This window comes from Prorops nasuta, unplaced genomic scaffold (assembly GCF_024137725.1).
Source record: "Prorops nasuta isolate Cenicafe-Biocafe unplaced genomic scaffold, Cenicafe_Pnas_1.2 PNAS00015, whole genome shotgun sequence".
NCBI lineage: Eukaryota > Metazoa > Arthropoda > Insecta > Hymenoptera > Bethylidae > Prorops > Prorops nasuta.
The window spans coordinates 1,605,372-1,619,621 of NW_027116812.1; the positions used below are offsets into that span (position 1 = coordinate 1,605,372).

General features: G+C 39.1%; 1 protein-coding gene and 1 long non-coding RNA gene across 5 annotated transcripts; one reads left to right on the top strand and one right to left on the bottom strand.

The window, feature by feature from the left end:
• Nucleotides 1–65: 65 nt before the first annotated feature.
• LOC136779087 (actin-5C) lies at nucleotides 66–4,801 on the bottom strand. 2 transcript variants are annotated; one of them, XM_066736421.1, is made up of 2 exons: nucleotides 4,663–4,801; nucleotides 66–2,162 (listed from the first exon to the last, which is right to left on the bottom strand). In XM_066736421.1, the coding sequence occupies exon 2, from the start codon at nucleotides 2,140–2,142 to the stop codon at nucleotides 1,012–1,014; it is 1,131 nt and encodes a 376-aa protein (XP_066592518.1). In that variant the 5' UTR covers nucleotides 2,143–2,162; nucleotides 4,663–4,801; the 3' UTR covers nucleotides 66–1,011. The 2 variants fall into 2 exon arrangements, with proteins under 2 accessions (XP_066592518.1, XP_066592517.1); XM_066736420.1 differs by lacking the exon at nucleotides 4,663–4,801 and adding an exon at nucleotides 3,271–3,420.
• A 20-nt stretch (nucleotides 4,802–4,821) lies between these two features.
• Nucleotides 4,822–13,608, top strand: LOC136779090 (uncharacterized). Of its 3 annotated transcripts, XR_010823520.1 has the most exons (11): nucleotides 4,822–4,956; nucleotides 5,028–5,259; nucleotides 5,556–5,665; nucleotides 6,027–6,239; nucleotides 6,363–10,832; nucleotides 10,911–11,127; nucleotides 11,375–11,650; nucleotides 12,575–12,641; nucleotides 12,742–13,067; nucleotides 13,184–13,402; nucleotides 13,471–13,608. It is a non-coding gene; the product is annotated as an uncharacterized lncRNA (long non-coding RNA). The 3 variants fall into 3 exon arrangements; XR_010823519.1 differs by having other exon boundaries at nucleotides 6,027–10,832; nucleotides 12,742–13,078; XR_010823518.1 differs by having other exon boundaries at nucleotides 6,027–10,832.
• Nucleotides 13,609–14,250: the final 642 nt, after the last annotated feature.

A 14,250-nucleotide genomic window follows, 5' to 3' on the forward strand; every position in this document is an offset into this window, starting at 1 on the left:
ATAAAGTTAATTAATAGTAAAAAAGGGTATCGCATAAGGTATTTGTGAAATAAATTAAAGTACAATTAAATTTTAAGTTTTATTTTATAATCCCATAAGTCTAAAGTAGTCTTTAAAATGGTATGTGTGAATGTCTTGCACAATACAGTGGGAATAAATTATAATACTTTGGCTATGTTGAGGGGTCGAAACCGTATCTTTTTTTTCATTCGTTTGAGCGAGCTTAGATTTCCAAGAGTTAGCATTTTCCTCCATTAATTAAAATAACAAGAGTGATGTTGTTTCCCCTTTGGGATCGTTTGTAATACAAAAGAGGAAAAAATGTGAAATCGATGGCTCAGCTCTTCTTTGCCTGGAATGAGTTCCTTAAAAGACAATTCAACGCAAGCGTCTTTAAAAGCCACGGAGTATAACGGAATGCATAACCCGTAAATATGGGTAGTGTTGATATCATCCCAAGAATACTTGGAGCAAGCTGGAGTACCGACATTTAAGCTCTGTATCTCCACTAAAAGATACCAAGGGATTAACCCCGTTTACATTTTTAATCAAACGCGAACAATATATTGATACAAGAAAAATATACGCAAGGCGTACAAACAATTTTTTATCGCGATGAAAATTGAAGTGCGTTGTTTGATGATACAAGAGAAAACAACGTTTTCATGAATGTGGTTGCACGACGCTACCATAGGCATGTTTTACTCGAATATATAATACATAGGATTCTGTAGGAAAAAGGACGTATAGGAATTAGGGAGGCATATTTTAAGATACGATAGTGTCTAATTAAATGATGGATGAATGAGCACGGGTTTGAATTTGCCTCTGCGCCGATGATGATGTCCCACGCGTACCCGTGTAGAAGAAAAAAACGATTCTCTCTGCTTTGAGGATCCCGAGGACAATATCAATGCGGAAGTTGATGTTTCGTCCGCCTTCGAAAAATAACAGAGGACGCTCACAACATTTTGGGGAATGATAATATGTAAAGAATTATTATCAGTGCGTTTAGAAGCACTTCCTGTGTACAATGGATGGTCCTGATTCGTCGTATTCTTGCTTGGAAATCCACATTTGTTGGAAAGTTGAAAGCGACGCAAGGATTGAGCCGCCGATCCATACGGAGTATTTCCTCTCTGGTGGTGCGATAATTTTGATTTTCATCGTTGATGGTGCTAGTGCTGTGATTTCTTTTTGCATTCTATCGGCGATTCCAGGGTACATAGTGGTTCCTCCAGAAAGAACAGTATTGGCGTATAAGTCCTTTCGGATATCGACGTCACATTTCATGATCGAGTTGTATGTGGTTTCGTGAATACCACAGGCTTCCATACCCAAGAAGGATGGTTGGAAGAGGGCCTCTGGGCAACGGAATCGCTCATTTCCAATGGTAATCACTTGTCCATCGGGCAGCTCATAACTCTTCTCCAAACTGGACGAAGATGCAGCTGTAGCCATTTCTTGTTCGAAGTCAAGCGCTACGTAACAGAGCTTCTCCTTGATGTCACGTACGATTTCTCTCTCAGCAGTTGTGGTGAATGAGTATCCTCTTTCAGTAAGGATTTTCATAAGATAATCGGTCAAGTCACGACCAGCCAGGTCCAAACGAAGGATAGCGTGAGGTAAGGCGTAACCTTCATAAATTGGTACAGTGTGCGAAACACCATCACCGGAATCTAAAACGATACCAGTGGTACGACCAGAGGCGTATAAGGAAAGGACCGCTTGGATAGCGACGTACATAGCTGGTGTATTGAATGTTTCGAACATGATTTGCGTCATCTTCTCACGATTAGCCTTGGGGTTCAAAGGAGCTTCCGTCAACAGCACTGGATGCTCTTCAGGTGCTACTCTCAATTCATTGTAGAATGTATGGTGCCAGATTTTTTCCATATCATCCCAATTTGTAACAATACCGTGTTCAATTGGGTATTTTAAGGTAAGAATACCTCTCTTCGACTGGGCTTCATCACCTACGTATGAATCCTTTTGTCCCATTCCTACCATTACACCCTGATGGCGTGGTCTACCAACAATCGATGGAAATACAGCACGAGGTGCATCATCCCCAGCAAATCCTGCCTTACACATTCCAGATCCATTATCGACTACTAAAGCAGCAACTTCTTCGTCAGACATGTTTATTTTGTTTGTTTAAGCTGAAAATAACAAAAATATTATTAGAATCTACATCTTGTGGATACTTAACAGAAACTAATTTATAATAGCTATTCTTTAAATTGATACATTTATACAATTCATTATTTTAATTGGAAGTTTCTAAAAAGAAGGAATCCATAAACACAATCGACTGGACCCTATTATTCCCGGAAGTAAAGTCGATAATTGGTCAGTACTTAATGTTCTTAATTGAACTGCTAAGTAGCGCTAATCTATGGGCTATATAAAATAATCCATTATCACTTGCGCAAATGTAAAAAATCCTTGAAAAAGCCTCCTTTTCATTTATATTCATAAAATATTTTCGATTAGTCGCAGGATCAATTCTTTACAAAAAATCATGTGACGTAAAATTGCTTATTGAGAACAACCAAAATGGCGGACAACGACACGTAGTCACTTTACATATCAGCGTAACCGAAGATTACGTTGAGAGTACTTTAAGAAACCACGATTAACACCGAAAATAAGATACATAGAATCAAGTAAGATAAATTATAGCGGAAATAGTATTGCGAAGTTAACGAGAATAGTTAAAAACGTCATAAGTAGAAAGCTTTGTCTTGTAACCGCACCCTGCCCCGCCCTACCCCGGTTTCAAACGGTCAATAGCCGGCCCGGTGCGTCGTTTGCATCGAACTTTAAAAATTCCAACAAAAAACGCCTAAAACATTTAACACAGAAAAAGCAAAATTATCATTAATTCATAATTGTATAGCTCATACTGGATAACCCCAATAATTTACGGCAATACTTAAAACCGTTTCAAGAAATTCGCAAAGCTTCTAGAAACGTCGGTTAATATTTCAAATCGTTGTATCGAAGCACAGGTACCCGGTCAACCAAGTCTAAAAATCACGATACATCTCTTCCATATAAGATCACCTATGCTGCCTAGCTAAGCCGCTTGGCGGATTCGCATAAGTAAACCACAAATCAGGGATTATCGGCATTTTTAAACTCCATCTTAGAAATTATTAATCACGCACTGTATGCCCAACATTGTTGCACTGAATTCCTCGAATCATTAAAAATCCCATAAAATTAACAGCTGCCATTTGTCACAAGGATGAGTATGTAACTTACTTTTTCTTGTACGTAAAAAAATGTATATACAATCGAGATGGGCCGAATCTCGTCAAGTCTTTCACAGCCGCAGTCAACCGATCTAGCACCAAGCACAGAGTGTTTCGACAAACCGGCTCGGTGTATTATATGAACAGTATCCGTTGTTCGAATCCCCCACCTGGAGCGAATCGACCAATAAGGGAAGGACACCCTCGACCAATCCTGGCTTTCTTTACCATATATGGAAGTGCTCTACCACGGAGGGGCCCCCCCTCCAACAACTCTAGTCATCATTTCTTTCCCCCTTCCCCCAAACTCTTTCGCGAAAAACACTATACAGCTCGGTTAAATGTACCCACCAAATTGACTGGACTTTGCATTCTTATACCCGGTATATTCCCACCTCTCAATGACTTCCATTTATTTTATTCCTGAATCAATGAATTTTTTCATGTATTGAAAGATAAGCCCTTTTTCTATCTTGCTCAACATTCGCGCATTCTTTTCGCACTATAGCACCTAAGTGATTGTCGGCGTAGCTAGTGAACATGCACCCACGTGCAATTTAATTTACCGTTGACTAAAATAAAAAGGTTCGATAATGTTTCGAAGACCAGTAATTTTTAAAGAGCCTCCGAGACACTACATTCTTCTAAGTAAAGATTAGTGCTCTAGTTTTTCAATCTATTTTTTAAAAATAATATTCAACACAAACGAAAGAACTGTTCTTGCCCTTGTTAGAATATCAAATGTCAAATTTTTCTATCATTAAAACATGCAAGATTTACAGAGATGGATGTTTTTAAACATAGATATATATTGCGTTAATTCCTAGTTTAAAAAAATAGTGAAAATGTACTCTCTTTTTAGTAGCCTGTAAGCATGGTTAGGGATAATCTTATCTAAGCTAGTGACATCACAATGCAGCAGAAAATTTCCGCATTACAGGGAAGAGAAAATTGGTAAAAATTATCAGCGAAGCATGAAAGATAATAGACTATTTTCACGTAATCGTAGGTTAGTTTCTGTGACGGGGCAACATGAACAGACACTATACAGAGTGATTGCTATTTATAACGTGGCTACGCTTTGCTTGCAGCGACCACCTGCTTCCAAGAGCTACATGCTGACCGAAACCACTTGACAAGACCAACCTGTCGGATCCCACACGGAAATCACCGAATTTCTTTGAAAGCAAACGCCTGTTTCATTTGCGAGATAAAGTAGATTGCCTCTTTGAGGTTATAGGAATGCACGAGGAGAGCAACGCCCTGTACAATGGCTGCTCGTAAAACCGGCACCTAGCATTCTGTCGTTTCAATAAACGCAAAAAATCTGACGAATCGCACAAAACTGCACCAATTACCTGCAGATAAGGTAGCACACGCGTTACATTATGCAATAACTCACCTTTTGAAATAGAAAAATGACGATTGAATCGATGCTTGGTTAGCACAAGCGACACTACAAGGATCTGACACGACAAAGAAGACTGTAGAAAGCAGCGAGTTGCCTGACTGCCAACGACGAATCGTGGTGGTGGTGGCCGGTACCGTGTAACTTGGACTCTCCTAAGAGGTATGTTCGGTATACATGAGGCAGGATTCGACCATTTTTCTCCATTTATCTCTTGCAATGGGCAATTTTCCTAAAACTATCATAGAGCAAAAATATTACCCTGAAAATCACCTGTAAGAAAATAAGGTAATTCAATTTTTTTTGTTCATTCTTGTTGTAAAAAATGGTTAAATGTTTGTCGCGGTCCCTCCCTACAGTAAAATAGACTCGCCCAGCCGGCTTCTCCCACCACTGGATTCATAGCTCTTGCCATATATGGGCATAAAACGAAAGCGGCTTGCTGATTGGTTCGCGGACCGGCTGCCGGCTAGATTCTCCAAATGCCGCTTCAAACTGTACGATACCGAGATCATAATGCCTTCTGGAAGAGTATACTGGCGTAAAGGGGTTGCCTGACTAACCGTCGGAGCCGGAATCATTTAAGTGTGCGTAAGTATTCATGCGAATCCGTGAAACTCTTACAGGTACAGGCTGCAGGCCCTTCCCCTCTCCGTTCGTGTTTGTGTGGACACGTAGAATACGATGAGTACCGGCGGTAGGTACAAGATGACTCACACAAAATTCTATAGACTAATTAACGAAATTACTCAGTGACACTACTCGCCAATATTTTACACTAATTACTCGTTCTTTGGAGGGGAGGGGCGCCTTAGTTCCTTTCACGTTCCATTTTCACTTATCAGCAGTATCGCATTTTTTAAAATTGACTGTATGTATTTTTACAGAGTATTGATATCGATACTTAAGATAAAAGCCTCAACGTTACAGCTACATATTTTGACACTTATTTCGTAGAATGAGCAAATACCAAGTTCTTTTGAGAATCAATTTGAAGGTTAGTATTCATGGCCTATCTATACTGATGAGAGTAAACGTCCTAGGACTTGTGTCTCTCTCACACGCAAAAAAGGTCAATCTGTGAATTTAGCTTGGCATACATAAATATTTTAATTATTTATAATAGCCATATTAAAATCTGGTAGACTCGTCGCAGCGTGGGGCGTCTCCAGTTCTTGTAGATTTATATTGTTGCATTATTTATAAAAAGAAAAAAAATATATTTACGTAACTCTTGACATTAAAGTGTATCGCGTTTATGATTAATTTAGTAATAAATTGGAGGAGGAAAAGCCAATGAAAAGAGAGGATGCTGGTTGTTGTAAGAGTAAATGACTTGAAGATTTCATTCATTGCAGGCTTGTGTATTAGGACCTACCGGCTTTTTCGTCGTACAGTAGTTAAAAATAGACTCAAGGGCACTGTAAGGGGTGCAGTTGACCAGCATCACGTCACAGTGGGTCCATGCTGTGTAGCTTAAACACAGGATACGAAGGCGGATTTGAGTGCAGTGTTTCTATGTAAATCGATATAAGTCACTGGGAAACAAAGATGTGACAGTCGATAGGGCTGTACGTGAGTTATAAAAATGTCAACGTTATTCAAAGCCCAATAACTAACAAACAATCTTTTCATTTTTGTTTTATGAATTATACTGTTTATACAAATTAATTTTGAAATTTTATGATTTGCAGATCTGGTTGGCTTAGTAGCTTTAAGTTTTCCATTTTAGGCAGTAATCCAACGGTGCGGAATGCAAAAGTCACGCTTCCGGGAGATTCAAGGGCGCGAGAAAAGGCGTGCACTCCTGGCGTACATCGCATGCGCTTGCGTGTTGAACCTAAGCACGTCTCGCTTTTCGCGAAGGTGTTGAGGTTACTCGAAAATCGATAGAGAAATACCCGTGAGAGTGAGCGATAGAGAGAGAGAGAGAGGAAGAGAAAGAGAGGGGTATATACGGCGGGAGAAGGGGGTAGGGGGAGAAAGTACAGCGAACCGGCAAATGGGATGAGAAAGCACGTGGTATCGCCGTTAAAGCGGACATTATGCCGGTTCCGTACTGAATCCACTCGCATCGCTCGCACATTCTGCGCTCGACTCCCAAGCTTTTTCTAAAAGCTTTGTGAATCGGTGCTTTGTTATACTGTTGTACTAATATATAAACGAGCAGAGCGAATGAAAATTTAGCATCAAGATTCCGCATTAGGAGCTGGAAGAGAAATAGTGTCCTGTATAAGGCACTGGATGACCGTTGTTAGCCTAAAGACCGAATCGCCGCTAAGGCCTCGACCTTGTCGACCAAATAAGGATCCGCTCAAGGCCTTCGAGGCCTTGCGTAAGGCCCTGTCGTGTCGTTGGCATAACGATTAATCGAGATTATGTGGACTTCTTAGTCATCGTTACATTACCACTGTAATATCGAGTTTTCTTCCGAAACTGCTTTAATTCATGATATAATTAGAATTTGATCCATTGTACATTGAGTTTCAAACCTGTCAATTATCTCCGATGAACTCGTACGTACACCGTGGGAGATTGATTCCTCGACCTTTTGGCTAATCTTACTCTGTACTTTTTCTGTCAAATTTCTATATTACGTTGTAACAGGAAGAGGAGGGATCGATCTCCCACAGTACACGATTGGAAAGCATTTTCATCGAATTAACAATGAAAGTCAATTGTTGTAAAAGTGTCAAGCAACAATCGACAGTTTCTTGAGGAACAGTAAAGTGAAAGAGACTGGCAGTGGGCGTGTCTGCGGATCACGAACACGTGGCGTAGGTAACGTCTGGCTATGGTCTCGTTGTGTTACTGAAATCAATACGGAATGCGACGACGCTAAGTTCAACGCACCCACCACGTTGAAGCCAACGACTTAAGTATCTTTCTTTCGTATGGCGTGGTCCAGAACGACAAACCCTGAAGCACTCCAAGATCATTGAAACCGGGCCAAAGAGCGAACCGAGTACTACCCTCTCTTTTCGCTTTTATCCGAGATTCTGATTATCCTGAGTAGGCAGTTGCAATGCTTCGGATCTTCTCAGGCTACTCGTCCTCTCTCTCCTGGGATAGTACTATTAAGAAAGAAAGCGAGACACTGAAAAAGTGTTCTAGTTCTGGCGCAACCTTGCTTGGAATCCAGTGCCATAGAAATATCGCATGGAAAGTCAAGCAAGCTCGTTGCTTTTTCTTTTGCTTGTTTCACCGTTGGCAATGGGTATTTTCCGCTCAAGCCACGGAATTGAAGATTACACTCAGAGCAGCGCTATATTTAGCGTTGACTCGGTCGACGATAGATCGAGCAACGGTGACGTCGAAGTGACGATAGCAGCTGATGAGAAAAACGAGGCGAAGTTCGTCGGACCCAGAACTCTGAGGACATGCAATGTGAATTCCGAGGCAGAAGTCATCGATGATTCAAGCTAATGACTTTCGCCAGAACTCCTCGACTCTCCTACCTCGTTTTACGATTTGCCAATACTTAATAACAGCCTCGCTATCGTCACTCGCCAGTGATCTCACCAGTCACGTTATACCGCCAGATATTTACTTGAACCCGCTGAATAAACCGCTTTGATACAGCGATAATAATTCCTTATTTTTAAACTGGATGTTAAGTTCAACCTCGTCCGTCTCTTTTGCATTGTACCATATCGCTACTACGTTAGCGTTAAAAGTGGTATTTGAATTTGTTCGGCCGTTTATTCTATCGTACATTGCGTCTTATCTGGCGGACGTGAAAGGTTTGCTCTTATCCTAGGAACGGTGGATCGATACACTAAATAGGATACATCATCGTGAAGCGTTACGACAATATCGATAAGATAATAATAACGATTATATTTTATAAGCAACCGATCATTGTAATCACTGATTTGTACACAGGGTGTCATCAATATAACGGTCAGACCTTGGACCTTTTTAATACGAAAGGCTTATATATTCAATCTGATCGTTTATCCATCGTTTCCGGATTGACCGTTACTCGGATGACACCTTGTACATTTGTTTTTAAGATCCAAACCTCTTTCAAGACGAACTCGAGTTCTCTTGCTCGATCGTTCAGATTAAATTCTTTTTGTTATCGTGACGTTCGTGAGGTTTCCGTTGAATGTTTTGAAAAAAAAGTCGCTGTTACGATAACAATAGCAATAAGCTTGGAGAAAAGGCGAAGCAGCTCAGGCCTGAGCTCTCGCGGATTTCTCGGAATTTGACCTTGCGCATGCGACTAACCCAGAACAGGTAGACAACCGGTAAAAGGAATATATATATATATATGCTTCCACACACAACTCGTTCTTGACTCGGTTTCTTCCCGAGACGACTGTCTCGACGTTCTCAAGGATTCCGAACCTCGACTTGCTTGCGCTGGCGTTTTTACCAAACACAGCTATTTCGTCAATGTTCTTCCGCCAAACCTAATAGAATCGCAAAGTACAATGTCAATCGCCATATTTTTGTCGAAGGCGATTTAACACAACTGAGTAATAATTCAATCTCTACTCACCAAAGAGATCCGCATAAAATTTAAATTAAAGAAGAATGGAGGCGACATTAATCTCTGAGTCGTTCAATATTTTTGATAATTTCGCAACAAGGACAAATTAGTAGAATTATTATAAGCAACTATTGTCTATTCGTGCTACCACCTACGATTAGTCGAATTTGTAAAGTATTTATGTAAAAATAGCGTTACGACAGATATTGTATATCTGATAAAATATATTTCAATATTGTAAAAGATTCTGTGAAAATCTGGCTTCATGGAAGTTAACGTTAAATTTCTATTATGAGAGTTAAATGAAAAGTAGATGAAGCCAGATTTGTCGTTTGCTCGTTAAGAGCTTACCGTAGCATGTATTTGTCGTTGTGTGTACGTGTTGGTCTGTGAGACACGAGGTCTATACGTATTGTGCCAAGTGCAGCGCTCTCATTGCCTAGGAAAGTGGGACAAATTAAGCCAGGATGGAGCGAGCTTGATGCCTGCATGAAAATAGAGACCGCTACATTGGCGTATCTTATCTGCAAAAGAGCCTATTATCTCTCTTACGTTTTTATCTGTCTACGCAACTTCTCCAAATTTCACGCGTACGAACACCATTAAGCTCACTGTTGATACCGATGCGCCGATTCGCTCAATTTTCTAGCAGATTTTTCCGCCGTCATTCTTCCGCATTAGAGCTGGTTTAATTACGGTAAATTAAGTTCCATAACTTTAATAAAGCGCATAATTATACACATAAACTGAATATAAAACCTCATAGACCTCTACTGCATATTATAAATTAAATATAATTTTGATGAATGTAAGCTGATGAACATTCTTCATCCGTCGTAAAGTTTTATCTCTTCAAAAAATCTGTCCAAATTTCAAGTACGAACACTTTTAAGGATAGCATTGATAACGATATCCGGAATTTCTCAATTTTCCAACAAATTATTTCCCCTGACGTCCTTCCGGACTAGAACTGATATATTCTAACGATGGATAAAGTTCTATAATTTTAATAAAACGCATGTTTATAGATAAATTGTATATATATAAATATATAAATTAAATGAATACTCGGTCAATGTAGGGTGAGAAGAGTTTCTATCAGCGAAGTCATGCGTGGTTAATATGTGGGTCGTTTCGCATAGTTAAAAAGCTGTCTGACGATAAAAGCGATGCACTCGGATACCCCTAGCTTCTCATGCGAAAATACAGACATTACACCGAACGCTCCAGAATCTTCTTTTTCACTGATTGGCTCATTGAAAAACATGCGAATCCTCCTTTGGTATCTCCTGAAAAGTATTCGTGGTTACTTTCATACGCAAATAAGTCGCGATAATCATTGCGATGCTTTGACTCTGGTGTTTGGCTGGGATAAGAACGTTGAAGATAGAGGTTGTTGCTTGGATGAGTGAATTAAAATTCCTTATAAGAGAGTGAGAAAGAGCACGACAATTGTCTTTCGAGCATAAGAAACAGCGTGGAATGCAAGATGTATTGACGTCTAAAAATAGCAGTTTCCGTTTGGCCAGGAACAACAAGGATAAATTGACCTTCAGCATCGAATGAGACGTGCTTGAGGAACGTTAATGTCCTAATGGGATATGATCTTCGTTGGATTTTTCAATGTCCTTATCTTATCTGTTAAATCTTTTCTTGCAAAGAGAATGTAAAAACGAGATAAAATTATTTCATCTTCTCAATATCTTTAACGTTGAAGAGGAATAACGCAAATGATTATTTTCAGCGCTGAGGAAAACGTGCTTGGATGATGTTAATTTTCTCACCCCAGTTGCAAAACTGATCTCTCAATGACTGAAAAACGACCAAGTCCCTGAATAATAACAATGACGGCAAGACGATGAATATGCTACCGGAGAACTGAAAGTGATCTTTGATTTACTCTTTACTTTCCTTTTCTCACTTGATTAAATCCCCCATTGGAAACAAGATTTGCAAGCAAAGTAAGTAAAAACATTCATCCGCTGACTATGTTTGTGGGTTTGGTCAGAATCCAAACAACAAGGATACATTAACCTTCAGCACTGAAGGAGACGTGCTCGAAGAAGGTTAATGTCGTAATCGGATATGATCTTTGCTTTACTCTTCAATTTCCTTTTCCCACCTGATTAAATCCTTCATTGGAAAGAAAATTTGCAAACAAGGCAAGTAAAAACATTCATCCGCTGACTGTCTTTGGCTTTGTTCCAGTTTTCATCCCAGATAACGAGTCTTGAATGTTTCATTCACTTAATAATTCATAAATCTCTTTTCTGACAACGTGTTTTATCAATGAATACTAAAGCGAAGAATGTTTATAATTATCCAAGAATAATATTGGTACTCCCAGAGCAGGACATGGCTCGTTGGTAATCAACGATTTTTGTGGGATTATAAAAAAGGAATGTGAATGAAACTGGAACAAAATGCAGGCTCCTTGATTCGACAAGCAAAAACTGTTGGATGAATGGATGGAAGAGAGTATAGGTGAGTACAGGCAGTGTGTTCAGAGTGGTTTGGTGTTTGGATTGAAACCAGCAAAGAGCCTGGACTCAAGGAGAGGGTTTACCGTGTACAGTAGCGTATCAATTGCCATCCAATCCACCCTGATACACTGTATTTATAAATATTTACTGTCGTTATACATATATAACTAAATTAATTATTCAAAATAACAGTACTTTATTCATTATTATACAATTAAACAAATATATTCTGATAACAATTAGTCATTAAAACAATTGTATACATGCAATTTGTTGTTGCATTTGGCGGGTAATTTGTAAAAGTTAGGTTTAGTGAAAGTAGGACGAATATTATGTAGTAACGGCGGTAACGAAAATGCTTACATCAAATTAAGCTAGTTAAACACGAGTTTCGCATTATACTGTGTATGTCGGGAGTCAGGAAGACAGAGCGTGAGAGGGAAAGAGCGAGTGAGTGAGTGAGACAGAGAATATTCTAAATACGTCACGTAGTCGACAATTGTCTCGCGAGTCTCGCAAATGCATTACGAAAATAATTGGCCAATCGTCGACTCAAATGTTATAGCTACTCTGCTAAAAAAAACACACACTCTGCTGTTTTCATTACAAACAAAGAGCGACAATTTCAAAACAAATATTCGATGAAAAAAAATATTGTACGGTGAGGTGTACAGCAGTTTATATTTCGTAATTACATTATATAGGTAGAGTGTTGGAATATGTGTGCTGCTATTAATTCGCTCCATATTTTTCCAAGTTCAAGCACTTTTTAGAGGTCAGGGTGAGAACTGGAAGAAGGGCGGAGAAATTGCCTGGGAATCTACTTAGGTTTCTCCAGAGAATCCCAGTAGAAAAGACGGATGTTGTACATACCATAATTAATTATTTGCAATTGAAATGCAACTTCTTTTATTTCCCCCGTTAGGAGCCAACAATTCCCCACAGTTTTCCGACGTCTTCCCATCACGGATCTTACAACATTTTTCATGCAGGTACAAAAGGTCTTCATTATATTGCATTTGTGGAAAAATTTCTATTCTGACATAAATATATATATTTTTTATAAAAAGATTTATTCTTTTTTCAATGTAGTGGAGAATATTTTCCTTCGAGTTTGCTAAAGATGATATGGGAACCTTACCTTTGACAGATAGATTATCGAGTACATTGCACTTCAGTGTGAAGAATGGGACCCCGTGCATAGCTTCAAGTTATATGATGCGGGAGCATGCAAACGGGTCTTGAGGGACGATCTTCAGGAACGTATCAACAAAATTTAGCTCCCTTCTGAGAAAATCTCCTATAAACTGTTGCTCTTCCAATGATAATAGTACAGTAAAAGATGACTTGAATTAAGACATTGGAGGAAAAAGGAAATTCAATAATTACATTTTGTTATAAGATAACGATCATTTTTGGTGATTAAATGGTATATCGTTTAGATTTTTGAGATTCTTGTACTTGGCAAAATATCTTTGAAATCTTAGGTGTTATTAATCGTCGGTTAAGAAATAATCCTCATTCTTCTATAAAGGTTTTTCCGAGGTTTCGATGCTTGGAATACCACTACTGGAATGGGGACCATTCGGGATGGAGGGATCGGGAGGAAAACCTGCTTCGCGAACGCGACACCTGCCGATCCGTTATACATAATAATACACGAATAACTCGAATCTTTGTCGTACCAGTTGCCAGTTTAAGTCACGTAAAGCTGACAACACGTAATTTCTGGACCCAAAACAATCATCGCCAGGTATTTTTATCGTGAAAACATTGTGAATATTGCTCAATGAAAGAAAACTGATGTATTTTTTGTTTTAGAGTCCGTACTTAAAATTGAATGGAAAAGAGGAAGTTTGAAGTTACAGTAAAAAAGAAATATTAACATCAATATCATTTATTTACTTGGCTTATGTTAATTAATCAAATGAAGAATACTTATATAGTGTTTATTAATTGGAATCGAGGTAAAACTCGCCAAAGTCTCTATGGAGTTTCGTGATGATGATCGAATGGTGTTTATTGTTGAGATCGATCAGAAATTCGTCAACGGCTAACACCACGCCCAAATCCGGGAGACTAACCATGACGACCATGACTCATCCCATTCGGCGATCGCCAGACGTTTGCGATGTTGCCCGATGCTGCCTCCACCTCTGCAACGTGGCATTCAAACTAAAATGCAATCCTGCAACTTGAAAAAGACAGAAGGCGTTAGCTACACCACCGACCGAATTCTCATCCCCTGGCACTCAACAAAAATTCAGTTATCGTCTCACTTAACATTCATACATCCAATCACGATCAATCCTTCGTCAAACTTACGCACAAACGCTCAATTTTACTCGGAAATTTAATTCACCATTCAATTCCATTCTAGAATCTTCCATAACCTTTTTTGCTCGTTATCGTTAAACTAATTCCATAAATTAGGAACTTTAATTGGCGAGATGTCTAGTTGTTGAAAGAATTGAAAAGCTTGGAAGTGAAATGTGATCAACGCAGGATTGGAAAATGGCTGAATAATTGGATTGTTGGCATTGGTAAAAAAGGATGCGTGCAATAAGGGAAATAAAGATTTAATTGATGATCGTCACGATG

Excerpts from the sequence above, each read along its gene's own strand:
- LOC136779087 (XM_066736421.1), bottom strand. The coding sequence starts at position 2,142 with ATGTCTGACGAAGAAGTTGCTGCTTTAGTAGTCGATAATGGATCTGGA.